Source organism: Anser brachyrhynchus (assembly GCF_964034855.1).
Source record: "Anser brachyrhynchus genome assembly, chromosome: 16".
NCBI lineage: Eukaryota > Metazoa > Chordata > Aves > Anseriformes > Anatidae > Anser > Anser brachyrhynchus.
The window spans coordinates 7,168,319-7,183,250 of NC_137734.1; the positions used below are offsets into that span (position 1 = coordinate 7,168,319).

The 14,932-nt window shown below is 41.5% G+C and overlaps 1 protein-coding gene and 1 long non-coding RNA gene across 2 annotated transcripts; one reads left to right on the plus strand and one right to left on the minus strand.

Annotated features, from left to right (window-relative positions):
- Window positions 1-687: 687 nt before the first annotated feature.
- LOC308178781 lies at window positions 688-7,146 on the minus strand. The gene is made up of 4 exons (XR_013939963.1): window positions 7,007-7,146; window positions 5,784-6,216; window positions 3,123-3,337; window positions 688-1,381 (listed from the first exon to the last, which is right to left on the minus strand). It is a non-coding gene; the product is annotated as an uncharacterized lncRNA (long non-coding RNA).
- On the plus strand, window positions 6,261-14,865 carry CYP24A1 (cytochrome P450 family 24 subfamily A member 1). The gene is made up of 12 exons (XM_080557839.1): window positions 6,261-6,913; window positions 7,051-7,241; window positions 7,508-7,601; window positions 8,316-8,412; window positions 9,594-9,685; window positions 10,419-10,530; window positions 11,891-12,036; window positions 12,306-12,472; window positions 12,639-12,717; window positions 13,154-13,348; window positions 13,458-13,569; window positions 13,768-14,865. The coding sequence occupies exons 1-11, from the start codon at window positions 6,635-6,637 to the stop codon at window positions 13,566-13,568; spliced, it is 1,563 nt and encodes a 520-aa protein (XP_080413965.1). The 5' UTR covers window positions 6,261-6,634; the 3' UTR covers window position 13,569; window positions 13,768-14,865.
- The last annotated feature ends 67 nt before the right edge of the window (window positions 14,866-14,932 follow it).

The window sequence follows — 14,932 nt, forward strand, 5'->3', positions numbered from 1 at the left end:
AGATAGAGATTTCATATTTTCTTATGGCTCTAATAAAGACAAAGGAAGCAAAATGCACTCAGCTCACACCAATTCACTTGTTAAAGTTCAAACTCTTTTCTTTGTGATCTTAGAGATGTACTGCTGGATTAATAGTATCTTTTACATATCTATTAGGTCTTTCATCAGAAAATACTCTAAAGGACACAGGCAAGGATTGTTGCCCCAGATTGTTCCTCCAGATGAAACAAAGCAGTGCTCCATAATAGTTGGTAAACATATATATATATATATATATAAACACCATTATATTCACCATTTTTTTTGAAAATTTAGTGACCAGATATTATTAAGAAACTGTAATCCTGGGCAAGATGATTATAACACCAATAACTGGCATTCCTCCCCTCTGAAGACTTGCAAATAGCCACCATTTTGTATATCATTCAGAAGGCATTAGCAGCAAACAACACAAAAGCTGCTAATAGCAGGTTGGGACTTTGAGTTCAGAACTGGCTCAGAGGAGAGATAACACTGATGTAGTCACTGACACAACCTCCTAAACCATTCCTGTATTTTGACAAGAGTTCAAAATGTTAACCTATTATCCTGGTATTTCAGGGGAATTTAGAGACCAGATATTGTTATTTATGAAACTCTAATTCTAGAAATATACATAAAGCAAAATTAACATGACAGTCTATATTAACATAATTATGCTTTATGAAATTCTATAACATGCCAGTTCAGGAACAATATAAATAATTAAATAGATATGTATATTTAAATAAACGAGTTTAATGTGCAGGAACGATACTTTTCTGTGTCAAACTGTCTAGTAGCATATCATAGAAATAGAAACTTGAAAATCAGAAATAGAGCCTTCAAAGTCTTAGCAAGTAGTAAGACTTTGCTTTCAAAAGACTTGATATGATGTCAGGTTTATTTCAGCAGAAACACATGCATTGGACCGAAAGTAAAACAGAGTAATCTGTGCAAATGTTACAGGCTTAATCAACAAATCCAGTAAATTGCATGAGTTTGTATTTGATTCAAGTGTTTGTATAATCAGCTCAGCAAATTCTCTCAAGAAGTCATATAACATATTTTTTCCAGGCAGTTAAGACTGTGACACAGCAACTAAAAGCTTCAGTTCATAAATATAGATCATTATTTTAGATTTCAAGTGTTGTTTGAAATAAAGGGATACTTGGGATCCTCAACATTTCCTGCCTTTGAAAGCTTTCCATGTTTTTGGCAAACAGTTTTGGATCACTTACTTACATTGTAGAATCAGGACCACTGGAACTGAAATTATTTTCATAGCTTTTCAGTACCACAGCACAAGTGCTACTTTGCCCATGCTAACTGCATGTGAACAAGGCAACAGCACAACACACACCTGTAAAATTTATTAGCAAAATGTTAAATACACCCTTGCTTGTGCAATCACATGTACAAACGCACATAAAAATTAAGTACAAATATACATGATTGCTCTTAAGTACACTGTTTCTGGAAGCAGAGCTAAAATTAATTTCCCAATGGGGAGAAATCACCAAGAATTATCTGTCTCAGGATGCAGATAGCTGCTTACATTCATCTCATCAACCATGCAAGCTGTTAGGGATTCTTGCAATTGGAAACTTAAATACTTATAGAATTTAGGTGCCTTTTGAGTTGGGGATGCCTGAGGATCTACGTTTTTAGCAGTATACAGATCTAACACTGCACATCTCCACGTGAAGTGGCACAATTTAACTGATTTCTTTGGCCTGAATCTTGGGCAAAACTTGACCACCCAAATGCTTCTGTAGACTTTAGGCAGTATCTTTCACAATCTCTCCTAATACGTCCCAGGGCCCTCTGTAGCTGGAAGATCTATTCATAAATCTCCATCCAGATACTGTGTATTTACACAGGACTCTCTGCAGGTGTAACCTCAAGTGGGTGCAAGTTAGCCTGATTTCTCAGATACATCACCTAGAGTCACTAACAACACCACAGGGGGATAAAATGGTAATTTGTGAAATCTGTATAATCTCTGTATAATCTATAGGCTTTTGCTGATACTGCTAAAGTGAAATATTACAGTATAGACTAAACCTAAGTGCATAGTGCTTACGTGTCACGGATCATTAGGAAGCATGAAAGAGGATAAGTCACTCTGTTTCAGTGGTAAGGAGAATACTATTTACATTATACCTTTTTCTGTCCTCTAAATTGTTCTATGCATAACATCATGCTATGCTGATAACATCAGCAATAAATTGACACTGTTATTTTTAGAGCCATAAATACACATCATTCTTTTGCAAGGAAAAAAAAAAGCATTTATACTCACTCGAACAAATATAAAATATAGGGAGATGCATTAAGACTGTCAATAATATCGGAATGGAGAAGGCTAGGATGGGAGTCAACAAGAGAAAGATGGGTTATGGACATCTGGGAGAAACAAGACTGAGAGAAACAGCAGGACTTGTCTTAAACTAGTGTGGTGTGAAGGAATCCACCAGCAGTTATTGCTCTGGAAGTTCTGAGCTGTCCTGAGGGGTTCAGTTCACACTGGATTCCTTCATTGTCCCCCTGGGGGTGTTGAAGACTAGTAAAGAGAAACCAGGATTTCCAGTATCAACTTCCCTGGCACAATATCCACTAGTGAAATTCCTACTTCTTCAACATGAACCATATGATCTGAAAAATGAAATGTTCTGACAGATCACTAAATTCTACTGCTTCTCAAACTGGATGTGTCTCTCTACAGGGCTGTGTAGAAGGTGAAGAAAACTTCTAGACTTCTGCCAGCTGTGTCCAAAGAGAAAAATTCAGTCTGGGGCATCAACTGATCCTCACAGCATCCTAATGCATAAATCCTTTGCTACAACAACTCCTTTCCTTGCTCAAGGAGGAGAAAATTGCTAAAAGAGACAAGAAAATGAAAACCAGAGAGTGGTTCTAGTTATCAAAAGAAAAGGGAAAATCCAATTATGTCCTGAGTATTTCCAAGGTGACTATCAGAACATCTTGCCATGGGCCTCAATTTCTTGAGTTTCAATAAACTTATTTTTTGGTAAAGTAAACATTAACTGTGCTTAATTTAAGTCAATAGATCTCTTAATTTTCTTGAACCGTGTACTTACTAATTAGAGACTCCTTCCATAGTTGAATGTCGCAACGTTTATTGCAGAGGTAGATACTTCAAACAGGTCATGGCCAGCTAGAAGATTCCTTGGCTTGTGGAGTTTGAGCTATTCATCTCCTTTTCTGGATCCCTCTCTGAGGATTATCTTGTTCTCAGTTTGCTTGGCAGACCTATTTTTCCACGCTGCTACTGTCCTCTTGTAGGTGTAATCATCTACAATGCAATGAAATTAGAAGACTTTAGTGTTATAAAACTACATTTGAGCAAAAAATATAACAGTTTCTTTTGCTTTCATTTTACACTGAGAATCTATATAGTAAATTTGAGGTCTTGATTTTCTATTTCATTTCAGTTTCTCTTCTGTAGAATGGGAATTACTGTACTTTCCCATTTCCTAAGATGAGGTTAAATTCATCAGTATTTACAAAACTCTAAGATCCTCAGCTGGAAAGAGGCACAGATTTAGAAGTGTATAAACAAACATGAGCAAAAAAACTAGAATAACAACACTGTGTTTCCACTAGAGTTTACAAGTTGCAATCAATTTATCTTCCCCAGCATTGTGAAATACCTTCCCTATGACAGAGATTCTCCCTTTGTAGTCTACCTATTCGCTTATGACACTTAAATTGTAGCATTTTAAAAAGCACAGGAGACTTTGGAAGCATTTTTAGGGTCAAAATAGCAAAAAGCTTATTCCACCAAGGAAAAAGAGTAGAGGTCAGGAGACAGGAATTGTGTAATATATCACAAAACAAACCAACAGGAATTACAGGTATTAAGGAAAAAGATCCACTACCAATCCACAGCTTTTGGACACTAACAGATTCTTTTGGTGATATTTAGTATATTTGAAATGTACTAAATGAAGAGCAGTCGGTTCACTTTGCACTAGCTCCATGCTTTTGACGTGTTTTACAATGTGTTTGAAGCTGTTTTGTTTCCATGAGATTTGCGATCACACCTCAGTCTCTACATCCCGGTGAGAAATTCTTAACTTGATGGGAATTCCAAGCTACATTTAAAGAATATTTTACTGTTGTTTCCCAAAAGGTAGGACTAGCAATTACTTCTGCTTTGGAAGCAGCTCTAAAAATTGGACTTTGGGTACCAATTAAATATTTTAAGTGCCAAAAAACATGTAGCCTTTCTGTACCTCTGCAAGGGTCCATGTCAGGTTCTCTACAGAAGCATCACACTGGCAGATCATTTTTCAAGGAACATTCTCTCCTGACATCTGGCACTTTAGAAATCAAATCCTCCCCCCCCCCCCTTTTTTTTCTTTTTTTTTAACCATAGCAGAAGAGAAGCATGGAAGAATATGTATCACAAGCTATTTAGTTTTGATCTTCAGATATTTTCTGCTCTTTGACCTAGAAATACTCCTTGCCGCACTGCAGAATGGAAGGGAGCTTTTCATTCACAGTTGGCTCTAGCTATTAGAATTATTAGCAAATATTGGGTAGACATCTGTGGAACATGGTGACATCCTCACTGTTACAGATACTTCAGTGGGGTCACCTCACGCTGTGAGGATGTGGCCCCAAAATTCATCTCAAGAGCCTTGCTAACTGGTGTTGATTTACTGTTAAAAGTACCCTTGATGCGTTCTAAAGGTCACATGAAATATCTCACTGAAAATTAAAGGCTTGTTTTTGAGATCTTTTAAAAGGGAGGGGAGGAAGAAGCGAAGGCTGCAAATGCCCTTAGAACTGCACTTTACCAGAAATTGAGGCAATCATTAGCTCTCTCAGCTCCAGGCCTAACTGAGCTGCAAATACACTAGCTTCCCTGCCAGAGAGTTACACCACGACCACGGAAGTTAAATAAAACCTTTTCCATTCAGTAATTTTAAAACAGCTTAATAGAACAGATTTCGTATTAACAGGGTGGTTTCTTCCTCATAGCAGTGAGGAACATGGAAAAATTGACCTGTGCCCAGTTTAGTCTTGACTTGTCTATTCCAGACACTTCTAAAGAGATCATTTCACAGGCACTAAGCTGTGACCCTTCACGTGGGTTCGTTTGGATTCCTTAAATAGACAGGTGTCCACAGAGCACACAGATTGTCTCTTCTCATCTGGTTTCTCAGAAGAACTTATCATTGAACCAAGTCTGAACTGCACTCAGTTGACAAGGACAGGCAAGATGTGCTTTCAGTGGAACTGGTTCAAAGAAAACAAATCACAAAAATAACAACTGGTTGGGATATTTCCCTAAAAATGTGCAAACCTTTGAACCAGCTTTAATCTTAAAGCCCACCTAGAAATGCTATGACCTTGTGGACTACGTGGTATGATCCCACAGAAGAAAATCACTGGGAGGGGAAGGATGTAGAAAAATCAGAGAAACACTCTGCAGTGAGATGTCATGCTTTTGTACATTTTTCTCTGTGTTGATCACTGCCACTTCGGTCTTTTAGTTGTTATTAATTTGACTTTGAGACATGTGCCTTTCTGGGTCTCAGATTCAGTGCCAAGCCCACCTTCTGTCTATTTCTTTGCTTGTCCCGTGTCTAACACACCCATCTGCACGCTCCACATCTCTCCATCAGACACTTAAACAAAGGGGATTAGGAGCTGAGTCACAAAATGCCACTGGAACAAGATGAAAAAGGTAGCGTGGGGCAGGAGTAGAGTGAGTTCTCACAGTAGCATACCTGTTTTTCCTGGAAATTCTCCGGCTTACAGGTAGCTCTCTGTCTTGCAGTAAGATCCACAGCCTGTCTGACTTCTCTTGCAGGGAGAGGGCAGAGATCTGAGCACACAGATGTCCTGGGCTGCTTTATTTGTGCCAGCCCCTCTTCTGCCTTCACTCAGCTTGAAACCCTTTGGCTGTGTCCGAGGATTACTGTGCAGATTCCAGTTAAGAGACTTGTGGCAATAAAGGATTTTATTATTTTTTTTTGTCAGGATTTAAGGGCTGCCAACACTAACAGCGAAGGGAATTTTGCCTTCTCAGGTGATTCACTCGCATGCCCTTTTCATAAGGGGGTGGTTAGTCAGCCAGATGGGGCAGGAGCAGCCCAACTGCCAAAACTTGATGTCCCTCGGTCCCTTCGCTTTTCAGCCCATCACTTCAGAGCGCAGAATCTGAAGGAAAACCGAAGTGTTCAGCCACCTGCGCGCTGCGGTGCGAGCACCACAGCCCCCTTCCTCCTCCTGCAGATGCACCCCGACCACTTTGCGCCAGGAAAAATAAATACATAAATAAATAGAAGTTCCCAAATCCCCGAGCCAGAGGCAGAAGCCGGTTTAGGAGACGAGCAGGCAGCCTCTCCAAGCGGCGGGGGCCGCTACCTGCGGCGCTCCCCGCCGAACCGCGGGGCCGGGGACCCCCGGGGGACCGCGGCGGAGCCCCCGGGGACCCCCGCGGGTGGCGGCGCTGGCTCGGCGCCCTCTGCCTCGCCTCACCCCTGCTTGAACCCCTTGCCCCGCAGCCTCCCCGGGCCGGGCCGAGCCCCGGCAGCCGGCCCCACCTCACCCCACCCAGGGCTCCCATTGGCCCCCGATGAAAGTCCAGCGAGCCTCCCCGCCGCTCTATAAATACGTGGAGGCGGATGGGGAGGCTGTCACCGCCGCGATGGGAGCCCGCAGCATCCTCCTCCGGCATCCCGCCCTCACCTGCGGCCTCGCCGCCGGGCGGCCTCGGGCAGCCTCCTCCCTGTGCGCCCTGCGGGGCCGCGGGCACCCCCTGGCCGCCCTGCCCGGGCCCCCCAGCTGGCCCCTGATGGGCAGCCTGCCCGACGTCCTCTGGAAGGGGGGGCTCAAGAGGCAGCATGAGACGCTGGTGAGGAGGATGGAGGGATGGGGGGAGGTGGGGATGGGGGGAGGTGGGGATGGGGATGCTGCGGCAGGGGTCTGGGGAGCGCCCCGCACTCACCGTGTTTGGGGTTTGGGGGTGATGGTCTCTTCTGCGCCCCCCAGGCCGAGTACCACAGGCGCTTCGGGAAGATTTTCCGCATGAAGCTGGGGGCTTTCGACTCGGTTCACATCGCAGCCCCCTGCCTGCTGGAAGCCCTGTACCGCCGGGAGAGCGCCTGCCCCCAGCGCCTGGAGATCAAGCCCTGGAAAGCCTATCGGGACTATCGCGACGAGGGCTACGGGCTGCTGATCCTGTGAGTGGCGGAGGGGCTCGCTGCGGGGCGGGCAGGAACCGGGACCCCCCCCAAAACTCCGCAGAGACCGGGACCCCCCCAGGGCTCTGCTGCCTGTGGCTCCGGTGAAGGTGCTGCCGGGGATGCCTTGTTGCACATGCCGCGGGGTTGTCTTCTAATCCCCCTTGCTTTTTTTTTTTTTTTTTTAAAGCATCATCTCTCTCTCTCTTTTCAGCCTGGCTGTTTTTAATTCAGCCAGGGAATTTAATTCAGCCTTTTCCTTCCAGGGAAGGAAAGGACTGGCAGAGGGTGAGAAGCGCCTTCCAGAAGAAATTAATGAAGCCCAGCGAAGTTGTGAAACTGGACGCCACGATCAATGAGGTACTGACACATTCCTTCTCTCCCCCCACGGCCCTGGAAATTTAGGGAAAAACAAAGCAGACCAAGCGGCCCAGTTCACCTGGGTAGCTGCTCATCTGCTCTACAGCGATAAAATCACAAGTGAATGCTGTGAAATCCCCCAGGGAATAATGAGTGCAAACTGCTTATCGGGTCTGACCAAATGTGAGACCACACAAATCTGTAGCTGAGACTCACTACCTCCACAGAGCAGAAAGATTATTCCACAATGATATGGGCTCCTGCAAACAGGGATTTTCTTGCTTTTCATGCATTCAGTGTTTTTTTGCCTTTACCTCTTAATTTTGGGGTTCCTCCTGCCAGGGAACACCTCACCTCTTTAACCTCCACGTTCCTCACTGAGTTTGAGGGGCATCTGTGAGAAACAGCTTAAGCGTTTTTTTTATTGTGAAGCTCCAGCATTATCCCAGTGTCAGACTGAAGCATTTTGTCCCTGCGGAGGAAAGCTCAGTTCACTGAAGTACAGACAGTAATAGCATCAGTAGTGTAAATCCAAGCCTACATTAACACAGCGGGAAACAATATTGTTAAAGGAACAGGAAACATAAGTACTTCTATTTTATGCAAGATTGCTATCTATTTAAGTCGCAGTTGAAATGTTAATTAAATAGGATTTTTATCAGTTGGTGTTATCTTTTTTTTTTCTCCTTTCTCTCTTCTCTCCACTACTTGAAGGTCCTGGAGGACTTCATGTATAGAATAGATGAAGTTTGTAACCACAATGGACAAATGGAAGATGTATATTCGGAATTCAACAAATGGTCATTTGAAAGTAAGTCTTTTTTTTTGCCTGAGAACAGCATGCATTTTGTACCTGCAGTGACATTTCAAGTGAAGTCTAATTAGTGATTGTAAGCTAATTATTTCCAAACTATCAACTACAGTATCATGGAAATTATGTTGCAGAAAAGCCAGGGAACCATTAATATATGTAAAAATCATCAGCTGTTATACAAACTCTTCAATTCTGGCCAGTTATCTATGTGGCTTGTAAGAAAATTCAAACACTAATAGTGGCTTAAATCCAAAACTCGGGGGAATCACAGTGCATTTCTCTAGAGTGGGATCAGGTAGCCCACGACCGCTTCTGTCTGATATTTGTTAACTGCCAGCAGCACAAGATCAATGAAAGGATCCAGTAACAGTGAGGAAGTCTTCATTGTAGACAAGGGTTGGAAAATCCTAATTAAAATGTTTTGCATTGAGATTGAGAAGCACTGGAATTAGTTACCAAGACAGGAGCCTTCATCTTCAGAAACCTTTCAGAGCTCGCTAAGAAGCCAGGAATGACAGGGCAGGACAAGCTGCAGCAGTGGTTCCCACAAGGAGGGATGGTCAGGCATAGTGCTTAACTGAGCGAGCTCTGCCAGACCTGCCTGCTTGTGGCTGGCTCATCGGGCAACTTGTGTACTGAGTTCCTAAAAGTGCGTGTGATGTTTTGTTTGGTTGGTATTTTTCCCCTCTCCACTGTCAGTGGTAATGGCTGCTTTTGGAAAGTGAAAAATAGGAAGTGATGGCTCAGAAAAATACTATATTTAAAAGCAAGGGGGAATGGGTGGGCTGTGGGATGCTGCCAGTGTTAGCAAGTGGTTTCTGGCTGTGGAAAGAACTGGAGATGCTGGACTAGATGGGCTCTTCAGACCCTCTTTTCCTGCAACTTGGTTCTTGTCAGTAGGGTTGACTAATAGCTTATTTTCCAAATATGCCAACCCTGTTTGGCAGAATGGTCTGCTGCTCATGTGAGAGGATCAGTGCTGAATCTGATTTGTGAGGAAAGTGCCCCAGGAATGAGGCAAATGTGCAGGAGGTATTTTGGAGTGCTGTTCTCACAGGTGTTTATCACAGGACAGAGAACATTTTTCAGGAGGATAACCAAAGACACTGCCTAAAAATAAATGGTGGACACTAAATTATACAAGTGAAAGGGTGAATAATAATATTGCTTAACAACAGGTATCTGCCTGGTGCTGTATGGAAAGAGATTTGGTCTCCTACAGCAGGATGTAGAAGAAGAAAGTCTGAATTTCATCAAGGCTGTAAAAACGGTATGGACGAGTCTTTACCTGGGGCTGTACTGATTTTTCTACTGCTGTGGGGGTACTGGTTTAAATGGGTCAGCTGGAAAAAGAAACTCAGGCTTCTGTGCTACATGTGTATTGGCAGCCTTGTATACCTGATGCCACACTTGAATGTGCTGAGCATCTGACTGTCCCTTTTATGAAGTGCCTAAATCTGTAGGGGATAACTGTTGTGTGGACAACAGGGTAATCCCAGAAACATAGTAGTCGGGTTGGTTGGTTAACTTTCCTTTCCCTCCAAGGCACCTGTTGTGCAATGCTGCTGTTTGTTGGGTGACTCGGAGTTGTGTGGGATTATGCAGATTTGCTGCTGGGCATCTTGCTGCAACTTGGCCTCTGATGCTTATTGTCCTAATTTTAACCAACTAAAAGAGAGGCCTCTGGTCTAGCTTAGTTTTTTAGCTCTATCTGTTGTCAAGGGAGAGAGGCACTGCCAAAGGGTGGCTTGTCCATTTCTATAACAGGTGCCTAAAATAGACGGGATGAATCACCCACTGCAGAAACCTCTTATTCTGTACTAGCTGTTCTTAAATGTTAGCTGGAGATGGTCTTAAGTAGGATGAATCCAATCTTTTCTGTCCAGGATGGAAAATCTGCCAGGATTTTGACTTCCTGGTGAAAATTACCTCCTACTTTACGGTCTAACTTTGTTCAGATTACAAATAGATTTTAAAGATTTCAAAAACTTTCTTCACCACAGATGATGGCTACTTTTGGAATGATGATGGTGACCCCCGTGGAGCTTCACAAGGGTCTGAACACAAAAGTCTGGCAAGCTCATACTAAAGCATGGGATGACATATTTAAAACTGGTTAGTTCTTTAAACTTGACTTCTCTTCTTTCCCTCTTGTTGGAATCAACTTTTTTCGTATTTGTTACTGCCCTACGCTGCTCTTAATTGCTACTTCCAGCTCAGATTAAGACACCTTTCCTGCAGCTAACCACAGACCTATTCCAAGCATAGGAGCACTGCTTTCTCCTGACTAGCACTTAGTGCTGGTTGTGTGGCAATACCCAGTCCACAGGGAACCCCCAGAAATTTGGAAACCAGTAAAATCAGAGCCCAGTTTAATCTGTCGTAAATCACTGGAAACTGTATAAATGTCTCTAAAGCAAGGTATACAAGTTAGAAAGAGGACCTTGCTGTTGAGAAACAAGAATTTTACATGTAACAGTGTGCTTAAAGAAATAACAGATTTTTCTGAGCAACCTGGAAAAGAATTCTGAGTCTTAAAACAAAAACAATTTAAATCATAAGGTATAGTTTGGCTTTTCGATAACATTTCCTGTCTATTTAAAATAAATCAGCCTCCAAGGCTGCAGAAATTACGCTAACTCCAGATATGAAGCAAGCTTATATTGTCAATATTTTTGACAGTGATAGTTCTAGCTAAAGATTAAGAAAGACTTTGGCACTCAGATGATTGTAGTGCTGAGGGGTATATTTTTCTTAGGTGTTCAAGTAGTTGATATTTCAGGAGTTCTAGTCGTGCCAGCCACACGTGCACTTGTTTTATTGCTTTTTAGTCTATGGCTGTCAAGACGCCTTAAACCTGTTTTGTTCAGAAAAAAAAGTTTGTTGCCTTTGCTTGGTATGAATAGTTCCTTAAGTAGGAACTGGGTTTAACAATTGGGATGTTCATGAGAAAGGATGGGTAAAATCTAGTTTGCTGTATTTAAATACAAGAAGTACATAACATTTGGCATCTATTGTTTCCTTCCCATAGTAAATGAAAAGCTTACACTTCCCCTCAGGAAATTAAGTACTAAAAGTTCTTTGATTCATTAACACCTTGATCTCTTCTGAAAATCCAAGTCAATAAATTTTACAGACTTGTATTTCTGTTTGCTAAATATGTCACTTCACACATCACTGATTTCCTTTCCTAATTTTAGAATGGAGAATTCCCAGCGGCTTACAGGAACTCTCTGTTCATAGCGTTTTGTTTTGTTGGTTTTTGTTTCTTTGTGTTTTTTTTGTTTTTGTGACTGAGTTATTTGTCTAAATGAAAACACCATTATTTATTCAGCACAACGCACTTTTCTTGAAAAAAAAAGAGCATACATTGGTATCCTCTTTCAAAATCCTGCCTGTGAGCCATGTTTTTTTTATTTTTGTAGTATTTTTAGTATTGTTTTTCATTAATTACCTCCTGCTACTCTCTCCTCAGCCAAGCACTCAATTGACTGTCGGCTGCAAAAACACTCTGCAAACCCTCAGGAGGATTTCCTGTGCGACATCTACTCTGGAGGACAACTTTCTAAGAAGGAGCTGTATGCTGCCATCGCAGAGCTCCAGATTGCTGGAGTTGAAACGGTAAATTCAACTTCCTTGTAGAGAGTTTTTAAAGTTAGTGTCCTTGCTTTCTTCCATAATTGAACCAACACAAAACCTGAGAGTGAGCTAATGCTGTAGTTGCTTCAGTGGCCTAAATTCCTAGAGAACAACTGGGATGGCTCCTAATCCCTTAGGTTTACAAAACACCATAAGGCAGTGGCCAACTATAAATGTGGCTTTGAACTTCTGGTAAGCTCTTTTTTCTGTCACTAATTGGAAACCTTGCATTTCTTTTGATTTTGTTTCAGACGGCCAATAGCTTACTGTGGGCTTTGTACAACATTTCACGCAATCCACGTGTTCAGCAGAAGCTTCTTCAGGAAATACAGAGTATTTTGACTGCTAATGAGAATCCAAGTGCTGAGAACTTGAAAAATATGCCTTACCTAAAAGCATGTCTGAAAGAATCTATGAGGTAAAATTCTCAAATAACTTGCAGAAAGCAACAGGACCACAAAGTTTAACCAGCTAGTGTGTACTAACTTTGTGCACCTCGTTGTTTAGGGTTGTTTAGGGTTGTTTAATATACATATAGGAAGAAAAAATGCTAGAAATCTGACTCATTTTTTTTTTCACTGTAGATTAACACCATCTGTACCTTTTACCACTCGCACTATTGACAAAGAAATGGTTCTAGGAGACTATGTACTACCCAAAGGGGTAAGTCAATTAATTTAGTGTATTAAAATATTTTATCAATTAACTATCCTGTAAACAATTGAAGTTAGTTGGAAATTTCAGTCCCAGAATGACTTTGCCAAAGGATGAGTTTTGGCATCAGGCCTAAGTGAGGAAGTAAGGACAAGAATTCCCATAAGTGGGAAAACCATCGCTGCCTGCACTGTTATTTAGCCAAAAATATTTTGGTGCTCCATTTCAAGATTTTTTTTTCCAAAATTTTCAATTATTTTCTAAAGAAGATATGACCTTTCCTGTGTTTGGATTAATCTTCTGAGAGTTGCATGAGTTCTTCTGAGAAAACTGCCTTGCCTTCACTGTTGTTTTTTTTTTTTTTTTTGTTCCATTAACAAGCTGATTCACTTGGTAGCTCTAAGCCAATTCTAAACTGAGACTGTCTCTATTGCTTTGTTTGTAGACAGTACTAATGATAAATACTCATGCCTTGGGTTCCAATGAAGAATACTTTAATGGCTGGACTCAGTTTAAACCAGAGCGCTGGCTTCAGAAGAACTCAATAAATCCCTTTTCTCATGTCCCATTTGGCATTGGGAAGCGGATGTGCATCGGACGTCGGTTGGCAGAGCTGCAGCTTCACTTGGCCCTTTGCTGGGTAAATACTCTCACATGGTATCTTTTACACAACGTGTGGTTGTTCTACACTTCATCTCATCAGATGATGTGGAAGCTAAGACATGCTAACTGAAATGGTTGTGTTTCAGATCATTCGCAAATACCAAATAGTGGCAACAGATGACAAGCCGGTGGAAACACTCCATTCAGGAATACTGATTCCCAGCCGGGAGCTCCCCATCGCGTTTCGCAGGCGATAAGGTATGGGCATAAGGGTCTCCTGAGTAATGAGACTTTTCTTTGAACCTCATTTAAAATCATCTGTTCACTTATACTCGTATTTCTATGCTCTCACGATGTGATATTTATTAAATGCCATCATTCTTCATTACTTTTAACAAAAAACATGTTATGTGCTGCAAAAGATCACAATATAGATTCTTTTTCTTTTTAATACAGCTTGCAAACTGACAAATGAGAATCCTTCTGCTGCCTTTCCTGAACAAAATATACATTGACTGGGAAAGCCAAAACCTGTGGTAATGGTGGAGAAACTGCAACACACACGCCTCAAACAACAGAAACAGTACCAACAAAAGCTCCTATAATGTTTTATTGGAAAGCATGGTTAATTCAGCTGTACTTGGCAATGCTAAAAGGAAAGAAAAATAGTCTGCACATTCATATACCTACACAAATACACTGGCTTAGTGCAGTGGAGGGACTGTGCAGGACGGAGCTTGATCATGAGCTATGGAGTGTTAGATATGGTTGTTAGTGCACCGGGAAACTATTTGAGACGCAAGCTGTTCAGCAGGCTAGCCTGAAAAAAGCTCATCTCATCTCCAGTTTGTGGGTATCACAGTGGAAATCTGGGGGGATAGCAATCACGACTGCCCTGGTCCTGTTAGCTCAGGGTTGAAGAGCTTCAAGAAGTCAGCTTAAGGGTAAAGGAACTTGCTTAGTCCTTATCTTTTTTATTTTTTGTATGAGGGGCCTTATCCTTTAATGGAATCACTGGAATCCTATGGGTTCTGCCACTATAAAATGATGATTATCCTAACAGGATAGTTCCTTCAGCAGATGAGTAATATAAAATGCATGTTTAAAGCATCACAGGAAATAAGGAACCTAAATATTTCCAGGAGTGTTTTTGTTTGTTTGTTTTTGTGGAGATTTCAATACCTAAATATTCAATATTTAGATATTTCTATATCTAAAGGTTAAACTTGTCACTGCCCTGCACACACAATACTGTATGTTAACTATTATGGCTGCTGGTGTATTTTTCCTATGATGCAGTTTCGAGTGAAGGTTTATATACAAATCCATGAATGATTTTTTTTATATATTCTGAAATAATATAGATTCTTAGCATTTGTTGTCTTCTAGGGTGGTTTTGTTTGCCTGTTTGTTTTCCTCTGTTAGTTATTGTCATATATTGTCATACATTTACATGCTTGAGTATGTGTAAAGGAATCTGTGCATTATTTGAATCTTTCTAGACAATTTTGTAACAGCCAGTTTTGTAATAAAGATATTTTCTATACATATTCATCCATAGTTTTATAATAAAAGTCTTCATTGTGTTACAAAAAATCGTGTATTTCATAGTAACTTCTTG